At 50.6% G+C, this 27,977-nt stretch overlaps 2 protein-coding genes across 4 annotated transcripts in view; one reads left to right on the top strand and one right to left on the bottom strand.

Moving 5' to 3' along the window:
* Bean1 (brain expressed associated with NEDD4 1) overlaps nt 1-3,885 on the top strand; it is a 41,818-nt gene extending 37,933 nt beyond the window's left edge. Inside the window, exon 4 of the mRNA XM_023709124.1 lies at nt 1,742-3,885. Coding sequence (XP_023564892.1) covers nt 1,742-2,081 — 340 coding nt within the window. The 3' untranslated portion in view covers nt 2,082-3,885. The remainder of the gene's footprint in view (nt 1-1,741) is intronic.
* A 14,738-nt stretch (nt 3,886-18,623) lies between these two features.
* The window catches only part of Tk2 (thymidine kinase 2, mitochondrial), a 35,763-nt gene continuing 26,409 nt past the window's right edge, over nt 18,624-27,977 (bottom strand). For all 3 annotated transcript variants that reach the window (XM_023709396.1, XM_004625916.2, XM_023709397.1), the window contains 4 exons: nt 24,816-24,904; nt 24,148-24,227; nt 22,089-22,169; nt 18,624-21,055 (listed from right to left, as the gene is read on the bottom strand). In XM_023709396.1, the coding sequence (XP_023565164.1) occupies nt 20,957-21,055; nt 22,089-22,169; nt 24,148-24,227; nt 24,816-24,904 (349 nt within the window). In that variant the 3' untranslated portion in view covers nt 18,624-20,956. The remainder of the gene's footprint in view (nt 21,056-22,088; nt 22,170-24,147; nt 24,228-24,815; nt 24,905-27,977) is intronic.

Raw genomic sequence — 27,977 nt, 5'->3', positions numbered from 1 at the left:
GCAAGTCCCTTTGAGGTAGAGTATGACTCAGCACAGGTCCCCAGAATGCACTGATTGAAGCTGCAATAGGGAGTAGGGGCTCATAGTTTGGGTGGCGGTCCCATGGCAGCTGTTTTAAGCTCCCTGGGGGTCTGCTGCCTCTCTTGTCTCCCTGGGGAGCTTAGACTAGAGCAGGGTCAAGTTATTCCAAAGCCCACTGTGCCTCCATCTATAACCCATCCCCATCCCTAAGGCAGTCTGCCTCTGATGCTGCAGATACAGCCAAAGAGACCCCAGGCTCAGCCAGCTCCTGTCGCCTGGCAGGTCTTGATAGGGGTAGGGGGTGGCAGCCCTGCCTTCAGGCACAGTGCTGGCTTTCTTTGCCTGCCCCCATCCCTGCTTAGCTGTTGTCCTAGGCTTGGCCAAGCCCTGAGCCCAGTCAGCCTGGGGCAAGGTGGGGGTGAGGGTGAGGGTCCATAACCTCTCCACCATCCGTCCTGCCTGAGACAAATCCAACACTCAGGAAGAACTCTGCTTCCCAGGGACCCAGACTCCTTCAGGGAGAACCTTAACAGTAATGGGAGAGTGCCCCCATGTTCAATCTGTAGTACTCAGGTGGAAGAGGAGGAGGAGAAGGAGGAGGAGGAGGAGGAGGAGGAGGAGGAGGAGGAGGAGGAGGAGGAGGAAAAGCCCTGCATGGCGCTTTCCTTTAGATGAGCTACAGGGACAGAGGGTGTCCCCTGGGGCCCAGTCCTGACCCCAGGCCCAGCCAGCCCACATGTGCAGGGGCATTGTGAAGACTGCCTCAGGACCTACAGGGCTTCTGTCCAACCCTCAGCCCGACTCCCAGACAGTCACACCGTCCTCTCTCAATCCCGGAAAAAGTAAGTAAAGAGTAGCTCCTTGTGTTTTACAGAAAGGTGATGGATTGTGGGACCTGGAGGAGGGAGTTCTGTCCATGGCCCCTGTTTCCAGAGACCCCAGTGATAGCAGTGAGAGGAGGAGGAGGAGGAAGAGGAGGGGGAAGAGGAGGGGGAAGAGGAGGAGGAGGTCCAGAGGAGGGAGGAGGAGGAGGAGGAGGAGGGGGGGGGGGATGAGGAGGAGGAGAACAGGGAGTTTGCTGAACACTAAATTCCAGCTCCCAGGGTGGGGAATCCGGGCTCTAGCCCTTAGCATGAGCCCCTAAAGCCTATATCACATCATAGAACACTCATGGGCCTGTCTGGGGTGCTCAGATTTGGGGAGTATCTCAGGTTCCAACCACTGGGAGGCCAACCATCAATAGTGCGGAAGCAGGGAGGGGGTTACTCCATATCCCTTCTCTACCTGAAGACCCACCAGGCCCTAGAGAGAGCATCATCCTCTGCTCTCCTAGGAACTGTCTGTCTGCCCCTGTCAGCTGAGAGGGACCCCAGGGACTCGTTCCCCACCTACAAATGATTTGAGCACTTCCTCCCCAGCCCTATCCCCCAGAGTACCCCTTTGGGAGAGCTCCCCAGCAAAGGCTGCTCCAGTGCTGAGAAACCTGAGATCCAGAGAATGAGTTCTCAAAGATGGTGAAGACTGAGTCTTGAGCCCAGATCTAGGTTGTAGGGGCGCCCCTCCCCAGAGAGCAGTGGGGCTCATGGAGCTAACATGGATCCCCCGCCCTCCACAGCTTGGACAGCTCATCACTGCAAATGGGACAGGGAACACACACACACACACACACACCCCTAAGACCTGGATTTGAAGAGCCCTGAGACAACTTCTTCTTTTATAGCTACGAGGAGTGTGTGGGGCCAGGGGCCACTCAGCTCTATGTCCCCACGGATGCGCCACCTCCCTACTCACTCACCGACTCCTGCCCCACCCTGAATGGCACCCTCAACTTGAACAGTGGTCCCAGCCTCAGCGGATACCAGCCGGAGCAGAGGACCAGGGCCCAGAGCGGCCTCCGCACCATCTCCATGGACACGCTGCCCACCTACGAGGCTGTGTGTGGAGCTGGCTCCCCGGCAGGCCTCCTGCTGCTGCCAGGACCAGAACCAGGGCCGAGGAACTCCCAGGGCTCGTCCAGCCCTGCTCGGGCCCCAGCCTCAGGCCCTGAGCGAACTGTGTGAGTGATTCAGCCCACCCAGGTCCTGTTGGTCCCTCCAAGCTGAGCCACATCTTTCAGGCATATTTGGGCGCGTGCGCACACACACAGGCACACTGGACTCCTGCATACACGTCTACATAATCACACACCCACACACACTGACACACCCCATGTGCGCACACAAAGACATGGCCCACGTGAGTGTGGACATGTGTATACACAGGCCCCCACACCCACACAAAACCTACCTGCAAAGGTTTCATTAAAAATAAAGGTCTCTCAGCCTCCTGCCCCCACCTCCCGGACTTGGTGGTTGGGCCTCTGTGGATAGCGCTGGGCAGAAGAGTGAAGCAGAAACCAGGCTTTCTCCCCTTCTCCCCTGGCCTCACCTGGAACATTGGCCCAAATTCTGATTCTGCCTCCAGAAACTGCTTGATCAGCCAGGTCAACCACCTGCCCTGACCCCCTACCCCAGGGCTTGCCTCTGGGAGGTGGGGTAGGCTCATGAGGTCCTGCTGTGCGCTGTGCCTATCTCTCAATTGCAAGGCAGAAGAGCCACAACATCCCCTCCCTGCCTCCTATGGGGTGGGGGCACAGGTCTGGGGGCACAGGGACATGGGGTGGAGAGAGCCCACCAGGCCCCTCCCTCACCCATGCCCTCAGGCTGGTGGTGCTAGTGGAGTTATCGCAGTAGCCCACCCCAAGCTACAGTGGGTGGTCAGGGCCCTGGGTGGGCATGCGGTGGAGGACTGGATGACGGTGGTTCCCATGTCAGTCTGAGCACTGCCTGGAACAGTCTTCAGAGAAGATAAGGCCAGCACTGGTACCCAAGTAGCCTCAGCAAAGGGCTGTGGGGGCCGAGGTAGAAAAGGGGCCTTGGCAGTGCGTACCCAGCCAGCCACAGGGGCTGAGCTCACATGGACTGGAGCCACCCCCTGGGAGCTGGCGCTGTCAACCTGGGTGGCAGTTACAGCTGGGGACAGTGAGTCAGGCATTCTGGCCTTGACCCTCCAGGGTGTTTGCAGAGAGAAACTAAAGGGGACTTGAGTGCCATAAAAACCATCATGCCACTTCCAGAGGACCAGCAGCTTAGCTTTGCTGCCAGGGTCCTCCCACAACAGGGGATGTGAGGTCAGCCTGGCCAGGAACAGCTCAGAGCTTGGCCTGTGAACTCCAGCAGTCCCCATCAGAGACCATGTAGGAAATGGCAAATCCTGAAGACCCAGGCTGCCAGGGGTGATGGCCAGGCATCTCTCAAGAGTGTCCCTGCCAGCATCACTGTCGGCAGGGAGCAAGCAACCCTGGCTCCCTCCTACTCCCCCTTTGTCACCCCTTAAACAGCGAGCTCCCCTTCCTCCCTACACTCATATTTCATTCCTCCAATGAAGGGCTAAGACAATTCAGTAATCCCTTTCTTAAGCAGAGGGGTGGTAAGATTGGTGATCTTGAATTTCATTTTCTGTAGAAATAGCATTTCTTCTGGTGCAGAGCTGGAAGGAGTCCACCAGGAGGATCTGTAACATCCTGCGTGTTGGAATCCCGGACCACAGCTGGGGGAGGGACATTGTTTACAAGCAGTTCTGTCCACCTTTGTGGTGTACTGTTTTCTAGGCAAAAACATCCGTCTGTTGTACTGTATAGCCTTTAAAATGCACCGCAGGGATGAGTCTCTTTCAGGAGTTGCATCCTGTGTGTGCGACTCTAGAGTGCTGGGGAAGATAAAACTCCCTGCCTACTCAGCAGCGTGCGTTTGCAGGGCGGAGCTGAGCCGCTTTTCTTGTTCCCCAACTAGGCGCTGAATAAGCAACAATGTATCTTTTCTGTGTTCAAAATAAATATATCAATAAAAATGTAGCAAGAAGTAACACTTTCAAGACTGCGCGGCTCCTGGGACAGAAACCTGAGCCTATGGGTCCCCTCAGCTGGCATTCCAGGCCCATGACATCTCAGGATTTTGAGTCCCTGAAGTGTCACCTTCTTGCTGGAGTGGCTAGTTGGGTGAGGCGAGACGTACAGGAGGAACTCCTGCTTTGCTTTTGGACCTCGCTGAGACATGGAGTCCTTTCTCTGAGACTTGGGGGGTGTAAACATCACTTGGGCCATCAACTTCAGGACTTAACTCCGGGAACACTGGGGACCACACATTTTTCCTTCGGCAACAGTTGGCTTTCATCACCAAATGGCATATACTCCCAGGAGAGAGGAGGAATTTTAATTAGACTGACATGAGTTGTTTACTCACACTCTGAAAATCCTTGCCTTCCTTTCTGTGTGGTCTGTAAGACAGTGAGTGACCTTGACTGCTGATACCATCCCAAGTCCTGTTCTGGCTGGAGAGATGGAGGACAGCGTCCTGAGCTGCTTCCCGCACTCTGGGCCCACACTGCCACCTGCTGGCTACCTGCTGCCACTGTCCTTGGGAACCACACGCCACTGAATCCGTGGAAACCCCTTTGGGGGCCCACTTGGAAACCACTGCCCACCGACATGCATAGCTGTAAACAAGATGGGCCGCTCTAGTGAAGGCTTGTCTTTCACACAAGGTGCCCCTTGAGGCCGAACCTATTCAAGCACTACATTTGCAGGACGAATGCCTGTCCTCCAACCACTCTTTCTGGGCACAGCTTGACACCTCTGCCCCACCTCTTCCACGTATGTAGAATAACCCTCTTCTGTTCTCAACTCTGCTACACATGGCTCAGGTACCTCCGTGTTCCAAGGCTCCTCCTCCTAAGATGAAGGTTGTAGCCTTCGTGGTGATGGGATCCAGCCTCGGACTGTCCCAAAGCACAGGCTCCCTAGGTCCTTGGGGTCACTGGGCCCTCGATCCCTCCTGTTTCCTCATCTATGGCATGCCCTATGCTGCAGAATGTCCACAGAAGGCACCACAGGCAAGGCCCTCTGCACATTCCTGCAGAGATGCCAGCCTCCTCTCTGCCAAGGGCCTGAGGGTAAGGACTGAAGAGAATATTCCCTGGTACCAGAGCCCCAAGAAAACAGGAGATGAAGCCACAGCAGAGCACGAGGGGCAGGGCCAGATGCTGGGACCAGATGTGGACATGATAGGCTGCTTAGCAAGCTGATCTCAGCAGTAGGAGGGGAAGCAACCCCCCAGGTATATCATCAAGCAGGTCGCCACTGAGGGTCACCATGATCTAGCCCACTGGTGACTCAGAGACAGGGTCAGTTACACTCAAATCAGCCTTCCTAAGGGTGTGGGAGATAGACTATTCCTATACCAGCTGTCAGTGGTCCTCGGAGGCTTTTGGCTTTTGGACAACATTAGTTCTTACCCCTGTGCAAGCCAAGTGAGCCTCTCACCTCAAGGGCTTCCACGGGCAGAGTGGGGGAGCTGCAGCGGCTGAAGATGAAGACGAAGCCATTGTGGTGGAGGCATGAGCCAGGTCAGCAGCACCAGGCCATGATTTCCAAGGTCTCTGGACAAGGCACCAACAGCGTCCACTGCACCAGCCAGCAAGCACCAGCCAAGATGGTGAAGGGGTAAATATAAAGTATGACTGTCCTCAGCCACCACATGGGACATCCAGTGTCTCTCCTGCCAGACCTGCAGGCAGGTACATACATGGAGTCTACCACACGTGATTCCTAGGGACAGCCCCAGACATACACTTCTGCATCGCATCATCACTCCTCTACTGCCTGTGCTACTATGCCACTTGTTCAGGCAGCTTCCCTGTCACACTAGTGCCACTCACACTTTGAGCCCACATCCCCACCAAGTCCTTCTGGTACGCACATCAGGTATTGCACACTCGAGTATAAGAGCCTGGGCATGAGCAGTGGGAGGAACAGCAGCTTCGTCATGGGAGGGGTGAATCTTCTGTCCTGACCTCTGCTCTGCTGACCCCATGCTGTACATCCCGAGTCAAGGATCCACTGTCCAGGGAAGACCTGGGGGCTGGAACACCTGGACATCTAGCACTGTGCTGCAGCCACTCCTACCCAGCACATCTCCAGGTATGCCAGGGCTGCAGAGCTCTGGGCACCCTTGCCACACTCTCAACCACCCATGGCTGACCATCCCATCAGCTAGTCTCCTGGAGGACAGGGGCTGCCTGTCTCTCTGGTCCACAGCTGGTGGCACCTAGCCCACCACCACCACCCACCGTAGGGTGGCTTAGGGGAAATCTTGAAAGGGATGTTGTGCCTCTTTGTAGGCTCTGAGCCCCATCACCCTCCCCTGTTACTCAATTGCAAGAGATAGAAACCCAATCTGGATGTTTTTAAGCAGGAAAAGTACTTATTGGTGCATACAGTTCAATTGTTCTAGTGATAATGCTAACTTCAGGCATGGGTAGATCCAGCAAGTTCAAGAATAGGCAGGTGTGTTGTCTTTCTGGGCTTCATTCTTCCATTGGAACAGAGGCTATGAAAACCCCACTCTGCTCTCATTGGTTCCTAATCCAGAACAAAGAAGAGCCTCTCCAAAGGAATTTCAGAGAAAACTGAAAACAGTTCCATTCTGAGAGAAGCGGGTTCCTCCCATGTCATGCACACTTGAGGATAATAGGTTCCAGAGCCAGGCTTCTCTGTTCCAGCCATCAGCTCATCTTCAGCAGGAGCCCTCCCATCTCTGGGCCTCAGGACCCCCTACTAAGGCCAAAACAATAAAGGTTCATGTTGTTAAGTTGTCCCAGTAGTAATTCTGAAGACCCCTTAACCACTCCCTAGCCCAGCCCAATGTTCACCCAAAGCTGCTCACCCTGCGGAGAAAGCAGGTTCTCACTAAACCAGTCACTTGTGGGAAGGCCCACAAGGTGTGAATAATGCAATTGCCACCAAATTCAAAGCTCCAGAGTATGACCCTGGGTATCCCTGTCCCTCCGAAGATGCATATGTTGAAGGCGTGGTCCCCAGGGCAGCATTTGTACAGAGGTTGGACTTAGATGGCCGGATCAGGAAGGCTCCAACCAACTTCATGAGCTGTTAGAAGATGGGGCCTTGTTGGAGAAACTGGGTCACTGGAGACATGGCTTTGAAAGGTACACTTTGCTCCCAGCCCCCACCCTACCCCACCTGGCCCCACGCCTATGCACCATGAGGCGAGCACCCATGCACCAGGATGTTCTGCCCCTTCACTGGCCCAGAGACAATGGAGTCAGCCTGCTGTGAACTGCAGCCATCTACCAGAATAAGCCTGTCCTCCTTTGAGTTGACTGTAGCTGCTGTTTCGTCAGAGCCCGAAAGCTGGATCACACAGTATCAGTCAGCCTTGCTGCGTGACCTTAGAAGCTCCTATTTTGTCTTTGAGCTCCTGTGTACCCTTCTGTAGGATGGAACAAAAGGTAGGCAGTTCATGGGCCGGGATCCCCTCGGCCAGATGCCCACACACGAGCTGTTGATGTCCCTCGGCAGCAGCCCTTGGTCCTGCTGACCTGGGTCCTCTCAGCCCCTGTTGTAGGTCTCTCCCCCTCTAGTAAGCACCCCTGTGTATTGCAGATGTACCCTGAGAGCTTCACCTACTGGGTGAGCTCTTGGCTTCCCAGACATGCTTCACACCATTCTGGGAAGGCAGGGCTATGCAGACATCTCTGAGACAGTTTCCACTGACGCAGGCTGCCAGTGAGGAGGAAGCCAAGCAGTTAACGTTTGAGCTTTCTGGCCAGAGTTGTCTGTAAGGCCTCTCTTAGAAACACAGGCAAGCAGGTCCTTGGGTCAGGCAAGAGGGCTGAGGGCTCTGAGCCTGTCTGAGGTCTTAGCCTCCGCTGTTGGCCCTCAGCCCCTTGCCTGCATGCTCTTGGACAATGAGGAGGTCCTCACCTACTTTGAAGACTTTGTCCTACAGCAGACACCTGCATGCCCCAAGGACTCTCTCCTGAGCAGCCTGAAGTCCTGATCTCTGGCTCTTCCTCAGGTGAGGTAGTGCCTCACCTAGGCAGCAGCAATGAGCAGCCCTAGGTGACTCCTCCAGCTCTTGCAAGCATGAGGATCGCCATTCCCAGCCAGCTCTGCCTGATACCAGGTCTTCAAACTCCTGGGGAATCTTCAGACTAAAAGCCAGAAGCCCAGACGGAGCTGGCCATGCCTGGCGCATACCTGGTGCCTCTGAGAATCTCCTCTGAGATAGACAAGCTCTGTGGGTATCTCTCTCACCTACTTGGACCCCTGACTCCAGCAGGCCACCCAGGAGGCTTCCCAGGCCCTGCAGGTAAGGACAGTGGACAACTAGGGCCTTTTGTGGGGCTGGAGCCAGCTGGTGATGGTAGCTTCCCAGGCAACAGATCACTCGGCCTGGGTGTTCTACCCTGATGCCCTCATCCTCACTCATTATGTTCTCTGGGGGGGCTGGAGACACCACCACCCTGGCAATGACTGAGGGTGTCAGTCCCAGATGTTACTGGATGTTAAACCCTGAGCAGGCAGATTGTCCTGAGCAGGATGTCTGCCAGGAAGATGACCACTGGGAGGGGGGTCACTCTGGAACCAGGGAGGGGGTAGGGTGGGGATGAGGATGGAAATCAAACTCATGGCTTCTTAGGTCCAGGGACCAGCCTGGGGGCTGCTTTCAAATGCCAGCAGTACCACTTAATTTACTTATGGGCAACTCACTCAACCTCTCTGAGTCTCGTCCACCTCATCAGTCAAGTGTGTGGTCAGCCCTCTCGCAGAAGTCTAGGGAGAATTAGCGAGGGGGCTGCACACAGCACCAAGGCCCCTCAAGCGGCTTTCTGACCTCTCCACATGCCAGCTGAGTCACATGACTGTGTCTGAGCAGCAGCTGCCCCAGCACCCTTAAGGCCCACTTCACCTGAGCCAATGCACAATGAAAGAGACAGAGCTGTGTAGGCAACCAGACAAGGGGGGCACCCTTAATGTGCTTAGGGCCCTGCTGGCTTCCTTTTCCTCTCAGCTAAGTGCTGGCTAATGAAGGGTGAAAGCCACAGCTGGGAGCTCAGGGTCAGCCCTCCTGCATCCTTGCTGTGCAGGGCCACCCACCTGTATCCGTGTGCTCACACACACATAGTGGGTACACCAAGGCATAGCCCATGTGCACACACACCCTCAGGCGTTTCATCTGGGGTACGCCCAGCCAAGGCCATCTCTGGGGGGTGGCAGGTAGCACTGGTTCTGGGTGGCCCCTCTGTGAAATGGAGAGCTAGGTGGCCCTGGGCTTCCGGCTATGCAAAACAGTAAAGCCTAGATGTATAAAAGGCCCTTCAGGACATGCAGCAGGTGGCTGGTGATAGGCCTGCATCACTTTCAGCCCCTAAAATGAAGGGGGGACCTCGGCATGAGGATTTAAGGAGTTTAGGTCCCGTCTTTATCCTAGTGAGAGAGAACTGTCTGGGAAGATGGCCAGAAACATGACTGAGGAAGGAGCAGGAGGCAAGCGGCACAGGGGCCACCATCGGTCCACCTGCCTGCCTATCCATCCCAGTCACCCTGCCCAGCACCCAGCAACCCACACTCACACTGGCCAACTGCCAGTGTCTGGGGTACTGGAGAAAGTGATGAAGGCAGACCCCAGCTGCTAGCCTTCACCCAGGGGACAGGGGTCATCCAGAACAGGCCAGGGTGGAGGCACAGCAGGCCAGCAAGCTCTGCAGAAGTACTAGCTGAGAGGGTATGGCCCAGGAATGGTGGCTGCCAGTGCAAGGCACTGTCCCCACCTGCGCTTGTCGGTCTGACCTGAAGAAAACAGCCTGGGAAAACAATTTGGGCTGGTGGTTCCAGGCCCAGGGAGACAAGATGATTTTTCTTTACCCATTTAACATTTGCTCATTCTTTTCTAACTACTGACAGCAGAACCAGATGTTTATCTCCAAATCGAAACTCTTGCTCTCTCCTAGGGCCTGCATTCCCCACCCACTCCAGCACTCCCCCGCTGGGTAAATTATGCTTCCTAATCCCTAGCTAACGTTCCATGCAGGAATCCTCCTGGATCACCTTCTTGCTATCCTTGTGTTTCCCTCACTGCCAATCCCTAGGTCCCTTTCACAACACAATCCATATCCTGCCTTGGCCCACTTCCTCCTCCTACTACCATTGCCTCTCGGTCCAATTCCTAGGCACTGCCAGTCTCCTGCATGGTCTCCCAGATTCTCTCTGAAGTCTCTGCTCCTCTGCTCTATTCCCTCCAAGGGTGCCCAAGGTCATTCCAACCCCTCCAGGGTCAGCACCCCACTTCTGTCTGACCTCAGCCCCACCCTTCCCTCCTGTCCACTGCACCAGGCCCTTCTGGCTCTGTCTAGGTTGTGGCTGAGCGAGGACTGACCCTGCCCCCAAGCCCCCATCCTGGCTGCCTCTCCTGCCTTCTCTCACCGCCCACTGCTGTGCTCTCTCCTGCTATTCCCATCAGCGTCTACTGTACCCGCTCAATTTTCTAAACAATGATTCTAAACGTTTGTTCATTTCCCTGCTACAATACAAGTTCCATAAGAGAGAGACTTCATCTTATCTCTCCACTCTTTTCAAAGAGCCAGCAAGCAAAATCATCAGATGAGTAGAAAACTTAGCTCAGATGAATATGAAAACAAAAGCAAAAATTGCCACATTCCCACTCCTCACAGAGCTTTGCAGTGTTAGCACACTGGAGCAACTCCTTCTGTTCTTTTTCTCTACACATACATATTAAAAACTGGAAGTTGTAATATTTTTAAAATTGCACGCTTCCTCTATTTCCAAGGAAGGAAGCTATTTCAACTAATTTTATACTTAGAGAAAAGCTGCAAAAGAATTCCCCTGAAGCTTACATCTTATAGAAAAGTAATATTCACATGATATTAATCACTGTACTACAGCCTTTATTTAAATTCCACCAGTTCCCCATAATGCTCTTTATCCTGGGAGCCTATCCAGAATACCACCTTGCACTCGCTTATCTTCCTTTGTCTCCTGCAGTCTGGAGGAGTTTCAGCGTCTTTTCCCGTTGTCTATCATGACCTTGACACTTCTGAAGAGCATTTCGATCAGGTGTTTTGTTGAATCATGTCCCCAGGTTTGGGCTTCCTCACTATTTTCTTATTATTAGAGCAAAGTTATTCAATTTTAGCAAGAATACCACCCAAAAAAAAAAAATGATGCTGAGTCCTTAATGCTTCTTACCAAAGGGTTTGATGGTATCAAGACAGCATGTCACTGGTGATATTTGCCTTGATCGCTTAGTAAACTGGTCAGGTTTCTCTACTCATGCTGGAGAAGACACTCTCAGGATGCAAATTCTGTTTCTCCTCAAACTTCTGTCCACTAATTCTGACATGTATAGGTAGATCTCAGCTGCAATATGTTTCACTGGGGTGTTTATTCAATGAAGATCCTCTAATTCCCTCTTTATTTATTAACTGAAATTTTATGGTAAGGAAACACTCCTATTTTCTCATGAGGCTATTCAATTGTTCATACTACTACGGGTTCACAGACATTTCTATTAGTTAAAGGTTAAAATCCAATACTATCATAATTTATTTTGTTCCTCAAATTGTTCTGTCCTTAGCCATTAGGATATCAACAGCTTCAGATGGACTCTTGGATTCTTTTAACATGCCCCCTCTCGCTCTCTCTCTATCACTCTGTCTCTGTGTCTGTCCCGGTCTCCATCTGTGTTCCTGTCTCTTTTAGTGCCATAAAATATTCCTGACTCATCTTCTGATTTCGCTGCTGCATCCCTGGAGCCAACCACTTCCCCTTGGCGTCCTGGTTACTCAGACACCAAGCTCTAGGTGCCAGGTGTGCTCTCGGCTCCTGGGTACCATTGCCCCAGGCCCTCCGCAGCGAGAGAGCAAGGAGCGAATACATACTAACCAGGCGTGTAAACACAGCTCCCTACTTCTGTACCTGCCTGTGTAGAATTTTAAAACCACAAGTTACACTCACCCCAGATTCTACTCTGAACCCATAGGGTTTATTCCTTTTGGCTTTTATTGTAACTTGTTTCTTTAGCCCTAAGAAATCTGCTCCTCATGGTCTCTACTCCATTTGCTCAATTCTAGTATATGTAGTTTCAGAATTGCTAGCCGTATCACTGGTGAGAAACGTTTTTATTTTTTCTGGTACAGGAGATAGAATCCAATGCCTCCTGCATGCAAGCACTGAACCGTGAGCTGTACCCCTAGCCTGACAATCACTTTAATAACATGTTATAGTTCTATGTCCTGTGCACCCACATACCCCTGGATCCAGGCCCCTGGACCCAGGCAAGCTACTGATCCTGGTTGCCCCTTTGCCCTTCACTTGGGGGTATGTTACTCAGCTATGAGAGGTTCATCTCTAAGGGCCTGAGTTCCAATTTTCTGTTCCCTCTATAGCCTGACTGAGCTTAAGCACTTAATCTGGGAGTAAATGAATAGTAGCAAAGCATTACTACAGTTCTAGAAGTCCCAAGTTATACAAAATGATATATTTAGTGATGTGTCAGCCCCTCCTCATTCCTGCAGCCCTGATCCCATTCCTCCCTTCTTTACAGCCTCTCCCCCATCAACCTATTTCACTTGTGTTATCTTTCTTGCATTCCTTCTGCATCTTTTTTCTTATGTAAAGGGTAGACAGTATACTAAACTCAGCTGAGCAGTTTTTTCCATGTAATAGTTTGTCCTAGATTAATATTATATCTGTTCCAAAAGACCTCCCTCATTCTTTTTAACAGTTCTATAGTACTCCATTGTGTGAATGTACTATTCTTTATTCTCTCATGTATTCATCTTTTTGTTTTGTTTTGTTTTGTTTTTTGCAGAACCAGAGACTGAACTCAGGCCCTTGTACTTGCCAGGCAAGTGCTTATTCTACTAAGCCATCTCCCCAGCCCCTCATGTATTCATCTCGAGGTTATTTCCAATATTTCTCAATTTTAAACAATGCTTCAATAAACAACCTTATGCATATACATATGTTCCTATTGTAGAAGGTAAAATATTAGATTCAAGAAATGGAATTGCCAAGTTACAATTTAAGTGCATATGTAGTTTGTGGGGCACTGTGATCATTAATCGTGGTATGTTAACTGGAATGGAGTAAGCAATGCTTGTAGATTGATAAAGCAGTTTGAGGTGTGTCTGTGGATGACTGACATGGAGGCCAGCCAATTGTAGGCCAGTTATGGGTGGCACCAAGCCAATCGGTTTGTGGCTTGGATGGAATAAAAAGGCAAGAGTGCCTGTCTTCCAGGGCAGGCCCACGCTTTGCCGCTAATGGCTTTCTTTGGATGTGTCTCCTGGTCTCCAGTTTCTTCCATCTCCCAGCACCAACTCGTAGGCAGGCACCAGCAACCCCCCAGTGAGCTTCTAAACCTTTGACCTTGGACTAATGTTGCATCTTCCATCCCTCTTGTTCTGTGGCTTCCACCTTGTCTAAGTAGCTACTGAAAAGCCGGTGTGGACTCTCCTGCCTCTGACTCTGTACACCTACCTAATAAATTCCCTCGTTTAGTTATACCTGTGTTTGCCTCTGTTCCTCTAGAAAACTCTAATACACTATTATCAACGTTCCCTTCAGAAAGCTTGTGCAAAATTGTGTGCCCACCAGCAATGGATGAGTGTATTACTCTACAACCTAACCAACAGAATGTTTTGAAATAATTACAAACAGTTTTGGCCAGTCTGGTAGGTGGGAAATGATACTCACGGTTCTCTTAATTTTCATTTTCTTACCTGAGTTTGAGTATTTTTCATATGTTTAAGTACTATTTTTGAACTTTGTGGATTTCTATGCCTTTTCTCATTTTTCTATTGGCTGTTTGATCCTTTTAAAAAGTCTTTGTGGCTGGGGAGATGGCTCAGTGGAATAAGTGCTTCCCTGGCAAGCACAAGGACCTGAGTTCAATCCCCGGTTCCACCAAAAAAAATAATAATAATAATCATTCTTCACTTTTCACACCTATAATATTCAAATAACGGAACTAAACAAAAAAAGGGGATACAGATGAATGTCCATTTTGTATCTTTGTATTCATGATGGTTAGAATATATATATATATTTACATTCTCTTAATGAATAGAGGGATTTATTCTAATGGTGTTTGTAAATAGGATATCATGTCGGCATCTTGTACAGCAATTAACCACTAGGAAGAATGTATGCAATGTGTTAATTATTGAAACTGTCCTACCAATTTGGTTTGAAACTGTCTCATTGCCATTTGTTTCTCAATAAAATTATTGGGAAAATTTAAAAAAATTAAAAAATATAAAGTCTTTGTGATTATTTAGGAATATTAGCTCTGTGTATGCATTTTCTCCCAGTTTGTCAATGGGTTGGCTGTATGGTGGCTTTTGTCATGCAAAATTTTTACATGGTCAGGTTTATCAATCCTTTATTGGATCTGAACTGAGTCTTAGGAAATTTTCTCTACATCAAGATTTTTAAGAATTCATCTGGTACTTTTATATTTGTATTCCTGACTATGAGGGTTATTCTTGAGTATGATGTGAGATATCGATCTGTTTTAGGTTCTTCAATGGCTACCCAGTCGTCTCAGCACCATTTATTTAAAACTCCACCTTGATCCCCCTGGCTTGAAATGCCATCTTCATCTTATACTAAATGTCAACCTGTACTTGTGCCTATTTCTGAGACCTCTGTTCTGTCCTACTCATCTATTTGTCTATTCATGTGCCATATCATTTTCATTATAAGGTTTTTGCAATATGTTTTAATGCCTGGTACAGCTAGGTCTCCATCATGATTTTGTGTTTTGTTTGATTTTGTTTTACTTTCCACTTATTCTTCTATGAACTTTATATAGAAACTTTAGTATACCATGTCAAACTATAAAATAGCCTGTGGTATTTTTACTGTGTTCAATGTCCAGGCATGGTGACATACACCTGTAATCCCAGGACTCAGGAAAGTCGAGGTAGAAGGACTGTTCAAGTTTGAGGCCAGTCTGGGTGACACAGTGAGTTCAAGAGAAGCCTGGAGAGAGACCCTATCTCAAAAAAAATTGCATTAAATTTCTAAATTAATTTAGGGAGAACTAATATCCTTCCAGTGTTGGGCCAGCCTATTCAAGAATGGGAGCTGTCTTTACATTTGTTGATGTTAGTGTATTCTGGGAGTATTTTAGAATTTTTCTTGTATGGTTTTGTGTAAAGAAAGCTCTACGGTTATGACCTATTTATTTTTTATCTCAGTTTTACATACTGCTACTTCACTGAAATCATGTAAGTTTTTATAGTTGATGCTTCAAAGTAAATTAGTATAATGCATTTAATTCTACACTCACCAGAAGGGACTGCTGAGGCTGCTGGTGCCCTCCTTCCCAGGTGAGTGGTTTTGAGGAGCTGAGCTGCCCACCCCACAGGAGGGGGCCTGTGATCATCCTGTACATTAGCCTCAGCCAACATAGGTGACTGCCTGGGGAGGGCCATTAGACAACAGGGAGAGGTCACAGGCCTGCCTGGGAATAGCCTGTGGCCTCCACACCAAGTGAGTGGCTGGCAAGGATGCAGAGACAGTTCCCCCCACAGCCCTGAGGGAGAAACCTGTTTTGAAAATATAAATTCAGGATCCAAGGCCTTGGCTTATGGAGTACCCAGTCATAAACTTCTAGGCATTTTGCCAGTAAAAGTGCAAGGAAGCCTGGTTGCTTCTGCAGCCAGCATTAGGGGGAGGAGAGCTCAGAAGGAGCCAGGCCAAGCCTGTTGTTCACTTAACTCCCCCTTCCTCACTGTCCAGTTCCTGCCTTGTGAAAGAAAACAACAGAGCCCTAGAGTCCAGCGGACAAAGCAGTATCAGAGAAGTGAGGTGACCTGCTTGAGGTCTCATGGCCAGTAACTCAGGAAACTGGGATCCCAGCTCATTCTGACCCCAAAGCCTAGGCCCTAGGCATAAACTCCAGGAGAACCCAAAAGCTTAAGATTCATCAGTCACTGCTAATTTTTCTAGGCATTTCCTAAGATAAGCCTGGAACTGTGGAGTTCTGGTCATCCCTGGCACCTGCTCTGTGCATTAGAGAAAGGGCACTAGGTTATGAGGTCACCTGGGCCTGAGAATAAAGGGTTTTACAAGAAAGGTGATGACAGACTGAACAACCATTGGTCTAATCTGAGGTACCCCAAGGGATTATCAGTATAAAAGGGGAGTCAAGGTCCATGCCCCGAGAAGCAGCAGCCCCATCTCTGCTGGCCCTCCCTCTCATGCCGCTGCACACAAGCTGTAGAACCAGAGTCCCCAGGAAAAACAGGGACTTGGTTTTTGTTTTTGTTTTTTTTTTTAAAGAAGAGAAAGGCCAACTGTTGGCCCATAATCTATAATTGCAAAAAGGTGATGAGGTGTGATTCCAAGGGTCAGCGTTGGCCAGGCCTCTGACCTGTTCCTAACAGGTAAGTTAAAATGGCGCCTATTAATTTGTGATGGTTTCCACATAACAGTTGGCCGGTTAGTGTGGTCACAGCGTACTGTGTCCCGGCCTAGTTTTTCCAGGCCCAGCAGCTGCACTAACATTCACTGGGCACCTGCTGCTTACCAGGCCCTGGTCTGGGCCCATTCCATTTCAAGTCCGTTTTCCTCACAACCCTGAAGAGCAATGCTCTTGTTGGACCAGAGCCCATGAGAGGTTAAACACCATTTTCTTTGACTTCCTGGATGTCAAATTCTAGAAAGTGTTACAACTAGAGCAATAGTTCTCAAACGGGGAGATGGCTGGACCAGCAGCCTCAGCACAACTTGGAATAGTGCAAGAAAAGATTCTCAGGCTCATTCTTTTTTTTTTTTTTTTTTTTTTTTTAATGTGTGTGTGTGTGTGTGTGTGTGTGTGTGTGTGTGTGGCCAGCTCAGCCCACCAGGGGGCGGGGCTGGCCGGCATGTGGTGCTGGGGGATTGAACCGCAGTCCCTGTGCTTTGCTAAGCTTGTTCTAAGTAGGTGCTTTAGACCACTGAGCCATTTCGCCAGCCCTCTAAGGCTCCTTCTTGACAGGCAGAATTAGAAACTGTGACACTGAGACCTGCTAATGCACATCCTCACAAGCCCTCAGGTGACTTGGACATTTTGAAGTTTGAGAACTACTGACCTCTCGGTCCCAGCGCACAGAAGCCAGGGAGTCAGCAGCAGCTGGGATCACCTAAAGCAGCCCTCCCCAAGGTGTGCTCCAAGGAACACTGTGATCAGACAGCTGATGGCAGCTGTCAAGATGAGGAGTTCCCCTGTCAGCGAGCCCCTACTTTAAACAAAGTTAACAAGACTTTTTTTTCTTTTTCTCTTTTTCTTTCTTTACTTACTTATTATTGTAGGATCTCCTTTCATCTAGATTAATGTGGCTTGTGGATCTCACAAAGTATGGAAATGGTTTCCCAAACTTCGAGGGCTATAGACCACTTTATCTCAGAGCGCCTATTAAGAGGGTGCCTGTGTTCCAGAGTCCAGCCTGCTAAGCACTAGTCTTAAGAGAAAAAGTGAAGACGTCCAAAAATTCAAGATAGCTGCTGTGATCCAAATGCCTACACCTTTGGGATCTCAGGAGACAGGCTTTCTCTCCTTTTCTGTTTAATGACAACTTTGTCCTAGTTTCTCTTCTATAAATCAAAGGAACATAAAATTCATTCCAACTTCAGGGGAGCTGGAGTTGAGGTCATGATATGAAGAATGTTTGTGCCAAGGACCATGAGGCCTTTGGTGAGTAATCCTGTGTCCCAGCCCAGTGGAGTCAGGCTATGTACTACCGTGTTCTCAACGATGGAGGGCTGACACTTTCAAAAGTTATCCATTATTTTAATAAGAAACTCTTCAGGGTGGACACAACTAGAGAACAATGTCACTCATTCCACAGATATATAAGCATTAAAAAGAAGCACCCACACCCTACCCCAGGGCTCGAGAAAAGCAGTTAGCCCAAGTTCAGCAGGACCTAAGTGCAGACAGGTTTTAGAAATATCTTTTGTGTTCTCTGAGCTTTAATACAACTACCCTTCCTTGGATCTGCTGGTGGGAGCCTGGGACATCCAGGAGAAGATGGATGCTTATCCCAGGCAGGGACACATCTCCTCTAGGTGAAGGGCTCGGATGAAATGGAAGCAGCAGAAACTAATGAACAGAAGCCAGATGACATCATTTCCCAGGGGTTACATCACCCACTTGTGACTCTGTTCACTTACATCATAGGAGCAAGGGCAAGGTGGTCCTACTTCTCCTTGGGTTACACCCTGCACAAGAGGCAGAGCCAACATTCCAGCACAGAGCAGGCAGGGTGATGTGACAGGGGCCCAGAGGACGCCACGTGCTGCAGTCTGCTCATGTGGCCCAGTCTGTGGGTGCTAAGCTCCTTCTTGCCCCAACCACTTCCTCCCAAGGCCCCTAGCAAAGTTCTGACACCTTAGTTATGCCTAGGAAAGGGTCACTGTCCAAATTAAAGGGTGAGTGGGGAGCAGCTGGCCTTGTTGCCAACACTGGTCAGACAGGAGCTCTGGCCACCATCCTACACAGTCACTCCTCCCCCAAGGATAGAGGGAAGTCATGAACCCGGAAGTGAAACCTCCAGGAACAGAAAGGAAGAACCAAAACCAGGACAGCCACAGAGCCACTACCCCACCCCTAGGCCACCCACCTACACACAATGTTCCACAGGAAAAATAAATGAGTCTCTATCCTATAGATTGGTTTTTTTAATTACTAGGAACATAAAGTACCTTGAATGGTTCTAACCGTACGCAACATCTAAAACCAAAAGGCTTACATGTAAATTTCAATTAGTTCCCTAAAAGTCCAACTAGAAGGAAATGCCATATGCTGCTCAACTATTCAAAAAACTTTTTTTCTATGAGTCAGAGTAGCTGAGAAGGCTCTGAATGTGCTGACAATACTCCACTGATCCCCAGCCTCAGAGTAAGAATGGGGGACACCAGCAGTTGCGAAATGTTACTGGCCTGGCCAGCCCCTGCCATGCTCCTCATCCACTCCTGGCAGGTGTGCCACAGGCCTCCGTTCCTATGAGGCCTGCCGTGCCTGCCCTGTGCCCTGTGCCCTGTGCCGCTTCCTGGCCCTGGCTCGTGGCAGTGTTCATACCCGCTGTGTGATCCCTGCCTTCCACATGGGACAGCGGCTCCTGTGTAAACTGTCTGTGGCCACTGCAGGTGTCATCTGGGGTCACAGGGATCTTGCAACCAGCTCCAGCCCGTACTGATACACACAGCCCCTTCTCAGGCACCAGGGGGCTTTCTGACCCTGTATGTCCTATGACAGGAAACACGGTGTTTCAAAAGTAAAAACACATTATCCTACTGGCAAGAGAGTGCTGCCGGTTAGGGAAAGCACTGCCAAGGAAGCACTCAAAAATGAACATCAAGATTTAGGTGAAGGATTTATTGGTTATCACAGGGGTAAAATTACATTTCTCCCCAAAATGGTTGCTCAAATCGAGTCAAGGGGAAGATACTGCTCACTTACACTGAGCCAAGAGGCAAGCATTGCACTGTTCACTTACAAACTCCCCCAAACTGCCGCAACATGTCAAGATTCCTGACAGCAAAGATGCCCAACTGCTCCGGGTTCCTGACCAGCACGTGGCTGCAGGTGCTGATGGGTCTCCATGCTGCCCTCGATGGCTGCCCCTCCACGCCAAGTGCTGCAGTCAGCTCATGTGGCCCAGTACTGGCCCAGACGGGAAGGACTAGGAGCTGGAGTCTTTGACCTCTCAGCACACTCTCTGGGACTGGACCTCCTGGCACCTGTGGCCGCACGAGGGTCCACACTCACGGGGTGGGAGAGGTGGCCTTCATTGACAGCCAAGTGCTACAGCTGCGCGCCTCGAGCCAGCAGCTCAGTACTCATGTTCATGCCCAGTCTTCTCCAGTGCCCTCTGCCCACTGCCAGCAAAGCTTCCACAGCCTGCCTGCAACCCCTGACCGTGCTGTTTGGATGGCTCTCACAAAGCGTTCTCCTTTCTTCTGATTCCTACTTGGTTTAACAGGCAGCTGGGCCTTCAGCGCCTTGTCACAGCTGACAGTATTTTCTGAAGCTGTGGAGATGGTTTCATGCTCTGTAGCTCGATATTCCCCTGGATGGAAAAATCTTTCAACTAGAATTAAGGCCACTTGTGCCTCTCCCTGCAGACCACACATGCTAAGTAACTGCAAGGGCAAAGCTCCTCACCCAAGGACAGAGGAGAAGAGCCTCAGAAACCAGGCCTGGCTGCCTTGGTCACCCCAGCACGCCTCAGCACCAGGCAAACTGGCCCCAAGCACTACAAACTGGCCCCCAGCATGGAACTGGCAGCAGTTCAGGTAGGACCTTCACCCCCAGCATCTGGGAACCACTCAGGAGTCAGTGTGGGATTCTCCTGTGGTGGTGAAGTCCAGGTGGCAACCGGAAGAGGCCGTAGTGCCTTCACACTGTAAAACCATTTAACATGGACTCGAGCCAAACAGCACAACTTTATGAAAGTCTAGAAATCCTGGCTGTCCTTGAGAACTGCTCAGTGATGAGAAGACACACTGCCAGCTCTCCACACAAAGAGCTAAGGGTCTGCTGGGACCATCTCTCAAGGCGAAGCAGCCTGGGCTAAAGGATGAATGCCCTCAGCTTCATGGCTCACTGGCTGTGAGACCCTGAGGAGTCTTTAATCTCAATGAACTCTAAATTCCTCACCTGAGATGTGAGGCTGCTGCTTCGCTCTCCTGAGTGACTGGGATGCACAGAAGCCAGCCCAGTGTCATTCACAGAGCAGGAGCTGTTCCTAAGGAGGTCAGCAGAGGGATCCAGTAGTGGGAAGCCACCAGGGTAATACAGGCTCCACACGCCAAGGGGCAACAAACATATTGGTCCCATTTGTCACCTACCCACAAGGGTCATGGACCCATGATGAAGGCACTAGCTAAGGAGAAAGGACCATCAGGAACTAGATTTGGCCGGATGAAAGGCCTTGTAACAGCAGATTGTTCTCGGTTCCTCCTAATAGCTGGCTTGGCAGCTGGGAGCCTGCTCCTGGCCTGATCCCACAAACCTCTCCCATCCTAAGGGCCATGCTTCCAGTCCTCTGGTGTTAATATCCGGGCCCGGTTCTGTTCAAGTATTTGTAACATCTTCTCCATGTTGTGGTCAGCCTCAATCACCTGGAAATGAAACACACTGGTCATAACTTCTGCTGCGCTGACCTCCACGCCCCCCTCCCTCCACAAAAGAAGACAGAAATAGAGGCAGGCAGGGGAGGCAGGGAAAGGGAAAGAAGCCCACAGGCACAGGGAGGTCAGAGCACCCAGCTCGAGGGTGGTCTACATTCTCAACTATTTTCACGTAAGAGTCCACAAGAGTTATCTTCGCAGAATGATTTTTTTCATCATTTTATAGTTCCTACTACCATAACAAGGAAAAACAAACTTCTTTAAAAACTCACTGTAGTAATATTTCTCTTGCCTGCAGCCTCACTACCTGCAAAAGCTGTAAGAGTGAGGAGCCCAGTCATGCACAGCGGCTCATGACCCACACAGTAGCAGCCTTAGGTATCACCTGCCTACCTGGAAAGATCTGGGCCAAAATATCTGAACTCAAGGGAACAGGCGATGAGGAAACACTAACAGGACAGACATCAGTACCAGTTAGAAATGACATGCACCAGTAAGAGGAACAGGTTACTGTGAAAAGCAGCGCAGGAACTGCAGGACGGCAGTCACTGGGACACACAGCCCTACACACCTCCGCACCTCCCAAGGGCATCCCTGGGTCACGGCCTGGAACAGCAGCTCACATTCCTTCTGATGACCCTGAGTCACTGAGCCAAGGTGAACTGAGGCTCTGTGTCCTCCACTGAAGAAGGAAGGTCGCATCAGAGGCACTACAATCCCCAAAGACCCAAACCCCAACCCTGGTCCAGAGGCTTCAGACAACTAGGGCTTTGGGGCCAATGCTGGCTAAGTCCGTGTTACTCATCACTAGCTGTAATGGCACTGGGACAGGTGGCTTTCTTGGTCCATCCAACTCACTCAAAGACTCAGTCCAAGAATGAGAACTGGCAGAGAAAGAGCCCTTCTAGCCCTCCCACACGCCTCCTCCTGGCTGTAGGGACTCCACCCTGTGTCCCTCCGCAGAGGCTGACGTGCCCTGGGTCACTCCTCCCTGCAAGAAGTCTCCTGCCTGTGAGGGACTTACCAGAACAGGGGCTGTCACAGGGAAGAGGCTGCCTGTGACCAGCCACTCCTCATAGAGTTGGTGAATGGCCTCAAGGTACTCCTGCCAGAGAAACACAAAGGCACAGGCTGTCAGGAGCTCAGGAATGGGATAGGGGCCAGTGCTTTCCTTCCAAGGGCCTCAGCAAGTGGGACAAAGCTCTCAGTGACCACAGAGCAGTGACTTAGACGAAAAACCCTGCCACAGTGAACCTGGCTCAGATGGGCAGCAGCAAATGTCACGCAGGCTAGACAGGGCATCCAACAGTCAGAAGCACTGCCCGCCACCCTCTTCTGCTCTGATCTCCCCCCTGCCGCTGCCCCTACCCACCAGACCACTTGGCCCAGAGACATTCTGCAGACTGTAGACACCACCACCTGCAGGGAGCCTGGCAGGGGAAGGGGCACAGATGCTTGCCCAGACCAACCATGCCAAAACACTGCAGAGCCCTGGACATACACACTCTCCCACGCCTCAGTGTGTGCCGGCATCCACAGGCACCTCAAGGGGCTACTCACCACCCTAGTTTTCCTGTACACCATGCTGCAGCTTCACCCCCCACCGAGTTCTGCCAGGGCAGCCAGGGCTAGAACTGCCCTACAGATCTTGTCAAAAATCATCAAGACAAGAGCTTGCATAATGCCTTAGAAGGACTCCGGACTTGGCATTTTTTTGGTTGTTGTTAGAACGTCTAGGTCACCACAGAGCTACTGTGTCCCATGAGAACATGGCCTCACTGGGCTAGGTTCAGTGTGTTCTATCCTCCAATGTCTTCTGCCTCACTTTGAGATTCAAGGGAGCGGCCCATTGTAGCTGAGATGTGCCTGATGGCACCTGGTGAAATGAGGCTGAACAGGGCCCCAGAAGTAGACAGTCCTTTCAGGGACCCTGGTCTACCCAACTACACGCCTGCCCTGCTCCCTGAAACCTCCAGGGGCAGCTGCTCCCATGAGGCATTCAGTTCAACACTAACTAAGCAACCACTCAGTGCCAGGCCCCAGGCCACATGCAGAGAGAAGAAAGGGAACAAGATCAAACCTTAAAAGGCTCACAGTGAGGGACGGGGAGCAAAGGCACAAAGAAACATCATCGGTCCACTGTCCAAAGGGCCACCATCACAGCGAGGCGGGAACAGGGAGCCCAATGGAGGGACAAGGACAGAGGCTTCCTAGAGGATGTGACATTGGGGTGAACCACTGTGCAAATACATGGCTACATTACTTTAAGGATGTGTGTGTATATGTGTGCGAGCGCACGTGTGTGCACATAAACATCCAGTCAAACTTGTTCTTTATGGCCAGAACACTAGCAGGGAGTGGAAGGAGATGATATCAGAGAGAAGCATGGGGAAGAGGAGGGGTCACACGGGGCCTCACAGGCCATGCACATGCTATGCTACCAAGTAGGGACTTCAGACAACACCAAGGCACTAACTCATCCTCGGCTGGAAAGCTGCACGAGTGCAGTTCTGCACTGGAAACAGCACCAATGCAGCAGCCAGAAGGATGGACTTTGAGAAAGATGTGGGGACTAAGGTCACAACCTAGAACAGTCCAGGGCTGGCACAACTGTCCTAAATGGAGTTGACGGGGCCCCAAGCTAGGTCCCTGGGTAGCAAAGTATCCCCGGACTAGGCAGGCACTACCTCCATGCTAGATGAGGCACTGAGCAAAGTGCCGGCTGCATGAGGGAGTGAGGGCTTGCTCCAGCCGTCTGAGACTCGCATTCCAGGGAAGATCCAGAGGGCACAGATCCAATCAGTCTTCAGGAGGTGGAATAGGCAAAGCCTAGCCTTGCCAGGGGGCTGAGGGGATGAAGGGAAGAGGTGTTTCTGTATGGGGGTGCTAAGGCCTGAGTCAGAACCACAGGAAGTGAAGCAGCTCTGGACACCCTCAGGGCTTCCAGCCAGAGGAAATCAGAGCTCACATTCTGTTCCTGTTCCTCTCTGATGACAAACACACAATGATGTCATGGTAGAAGGGCCTGGGAGGGGAAGCCAGGCTGGGTAGAACTAGTTTTCCGGTTGTCTTTGGCCTCTTACCAGCGGAATGACCTTCTCCTCTTCCCTACACCTCATCTTTAATCGCTGGTGACAGGTCTCAGGAGTGGTCCGGAGATAAACTGAGGTTTAAACAAATACATGATTCTAGTTACTCTGTTCATGGCTTGGGAGCAACAGCTGAGGGAAGGCACATGGCCCAGGTGAGGGAGGTGCTGCCACAGCTCCAAGGAAGACACAGAGGCTGGGGATCACTCTGAGCTTGAGTGCTGGCTGTCATGTGACCAAACAGAAACCTTGCATCTCAGCCTCCAGCTCTCAGCAGCTCCATGGGGCACCATGAGGCTGAGCAGAATCCCATGTGTAGACACAGTTTGGCAGAGAGCCTGGCACATGACAGGCCTGGTAAATGTCCAGTTTCTGTGCTTCTCCCTCTTCACAAACCAGAGAAGCCATCAAATCCCAAGGATAAAGGTCTGAAAGTAGCTGACTCAGGAGGGCCGCTTAAGGAATCAGGCTAGTTTTTTCTATGCCAGCCCAGAAACCCCCAAACCCTTTCTGCACTTGGACAGAGACTGAAGTAACATGAGGAAGGACTCCCAAAGGCAAGTGCCCTCTGCCTAAGACCCCTGTGGTTGGGCCCCACTAAGTACATCCTGGCTGGCCCAGTGAAGGGTCAGGGCAGGGAGGGGAAGGAGGGCCCAACTTACCTATCAGGTCAACAGAGACATTTATATTCTTCATAATCCAGTCAAACCATTCAGAGAGAATCACATAGTCCACTTCAGGCATCTTCCCACTGCAAGGGAAGTTCAAGGGATGACTCACTCAGGCTCAGAGAAAATTCCTGGGCTGTGCTGTCCCTAGAATGACCTACCAATGGCTCTCATTAAGAAGGTACCACCAAGACCATAGGACAGTCCCTAAGATGTTGGGGCGAAGACAGCTAAGTGCCCCTGACCTCCCTCTGCCTGGGGATGGCTTAGGGCAGTGATGGCGAATTGTTCAGAGACCAGGCAGAAACCTGTAAGCCAAATGCCATCACCTGTCACCAAGTGCCAACACCGCAATTAAACCTCAATGCTGAGGTTTTAATTTAGAAAAAAACAACTCTACATTAACATCTTTTCTTTAAAAAAAATAATAAATAAATCAAAATAACAGGTGTGCCATAGGTTTGCCACAACTGGTTTATGGTATAAAGCAGCAAGATCCATGGCACAGTCATTTGGAATACGAACTCCAAGCAGAAAGACACTTTAAAGGTTGTTCCCTAATCTTTAGGACAGCATTCAGCTTGGGAGACGGACCAACAAATCAATTTCACCCCTAGATACTCATCTATCTCCTAATAACCATGAACTACAAACTATTTAAAATAATGAAAAACTAAACCTTGGGGTGTGTGTGTGTGTGTGTGTGTGTGTGTTCGTATGTATGTATGAAAAAACTGGGCCATACAAAGGATGATGTAAAATAATACTGAATGATATGAAAAATACCTAAAATCTTGCACTCAGTGAAAGAGCAAAATACAAATCAACACACATTATGATCTCAACCATAGTTTCAAAATATAAATATTCATCTACATTTTGAAATGATAGGGGCCAGGGAGATGGCTCAGTGGAAAAAGCGTTTGCCTGGCAAGCACAAGGGCCTGAGTTCAATCCCTGGTTCCGCCAAAAAAAAAAAAAAAAGAAAGAAAAGAAAGAAATGTTGACAAAGAAAATCCCCAAATGGTAACAGTGCTTTTCTCTGAGCCGCAGGACTATCAGAGATGTTCTTTCTTCTTTATATCCTTATTTTCCCAATTTTAACAATATATTAGCTCTCAAATCAAGAATGGGAGCAGACAACTGTTATTACATATTTTAAGTTTAACTTGGAAAGCAAGAAAAGGGCAAGGAATGAAGAGCTACTGGCATTCCTGTGGCTGTCTTGTACCTCACCGGACACAGGGAAGAGAAAGGAGTGGCAGCAGGTGGCTGGCATACGGCCCAGAAAAGGAATCCTCCCTTTCAACATCCTCCACCTGTGGCTCCATGTGGGATCCACTCAGCCCTGGGTATGGCTGGGCTGCCGCGCAAAGAAGGAGAGTGGATGCCCTGGGCACCACAGGGAGCTCTAGCTGGACAGAGAGAAGGGCAGGACGTGGTGTGGGGCTGCGCCCTGCCCAGTTATTGGGGCTTATGACTAGATGTCCCCCCAGAGTCTTGTGGGGTCACAGTGGGACTTCTCAGAGGCCACTGGATCTATAGTGCATGATGCCAAGGCCAAGAGTGTGGGGTTACTGGGTTAGTGCACAGGTTGGTCTGGCATATTCTGGGTGTGGATAATCAGAGGACCTACCCAAGGTGTGTGCTAGCTGCCCTTCGTGTGTGCAGCCCAGACAGAACAGAAGGGCTGCTGTCCCTTGTCACTGGCTGCATCTTCACTTCTTTGCTACCCTGCTGCCTGCTGCCTGCTGCCTGCCATGGACTGTTTTTCCTCTGCAATGCCCTGCTGCCATGCCACCCTCAGAGGCAGCTGATTGCAGACTGAAACCTCTGCTATCTGTGAGGCAAAATACACCTTTCCTCCTTCAACTATGGGTGTCAGGTATTTTATCTCATCAATAAGAAAAGTAACTAAGGCTCCAGCTGCGGCCCAACCCCAGCCCTGTATGGGGAGGTACAAGGAGACGAGAAGCCAAGATGGTTGGAGGGAGGTGGCCTGGGAGACCGAGTACACAAGTAGCACTGCTCTGGGGCCTGGCACAGACTGGAGAGAATGTCCTCCCTTCACCCAGCATCGCCTTCATGCCTGTGCAGGGCAGAGCTGAACAGAGCAGAGGGACTAGTCATGAGCAGACTTCAGCAAGGAGCCTAGAGTGAAGAAATGTGCAGGACTGCCAAGATGCCCGCTGAAACTAGGGAAGCTGCACGGTGTGGGACAGCGTGGACTGGGGGATGCGAAGGGAGGACGTCCTGTAACACTGCAGAGGGGACCCCAGCTCAAGAAAATGTTGGCCCTACAGTTAAGGTAAGGACTTGGTGCCCCAGACTGGCTGGGTGAAGACAGCGGGCTGCCCCACCTCCACCCCAGCCCCACCTTTCTTTCCTCTTGCTTCCCACAGGCCTTTGTGTACCCACCCACACTTTAGTAGGTCCCCTGTGCCTAAGGGTAATCCTCTCCCCTGCCCAGTGATGTACATAGGAAGCCAAGCCAGGACAAAGGATTCATCTGGTGCCCCAGGGGACCCAAGCTAACCATGACAGGGAGGAAGGCTGTGCAGAGGCTCAGGGAAGGGAGTGTGTTCTTGCTCAAGGGAGGCACTGGCAAGAACCTTCCTGCCTCTAAGCAGCATGTCAGAAGCCCTGCAGTGCCACAGCTGAAGAAATTATACTGTGGACAGGAAAAAGACAGGGGGAAAAATACAGAGAATAAGAGCCAGAGCCACCAAATTATCCTCCAGTGCCAGCCTCACTGTCCAGACCCTATTGAGTCTGTTTTCAGTTAGCAAAGCTAAGAGTGCATTAGCCGATGTTCAAGACACCAAGTCGTCCCCTGCACCCAACATAATGCCCATCTCTCGGTTAAGAAGACAGAACAAAACCCACTCTGAAGAAGGAAGGCTTTGCTACACACAAGGATACTGATCAGCCCCTCCCATACTTCAGCACACCCAGTCTGCTCATCCTGGGAACTGGGCTCCTTAGCAGCCAGGGGGAGAAGGCAGAGCTGTCCACCAGCACTGTCTCCCAAGTTCCAGGAACTGGGCAACTGCCAAACTCGGCTGCTAGAGGTCCTCACACAGGCTATAAATCCCCAGTCAGCCATGAAACCACACCACAATTCATGACATAGGAAGCACAGTTTCACGTGGGCAC

This window comes from Octodon degus, unplaced genomic scaffold (genome assembly GCF_000260255.1).
Source record: "Octodon degus isolate 3935 unplaced genomic scaffold, OctDeg1.0 scaffold00011, whole genome shotgun sequence".
Lineage (NCBI taxonomy): Eukaryota > Metazoa > Chordata > Mammalia > Rodentia > Octodontidae > Octodon > Octodon degus.
This window is presented reverse-complemented; position numbering and strand designations above follow the sequence as displayed.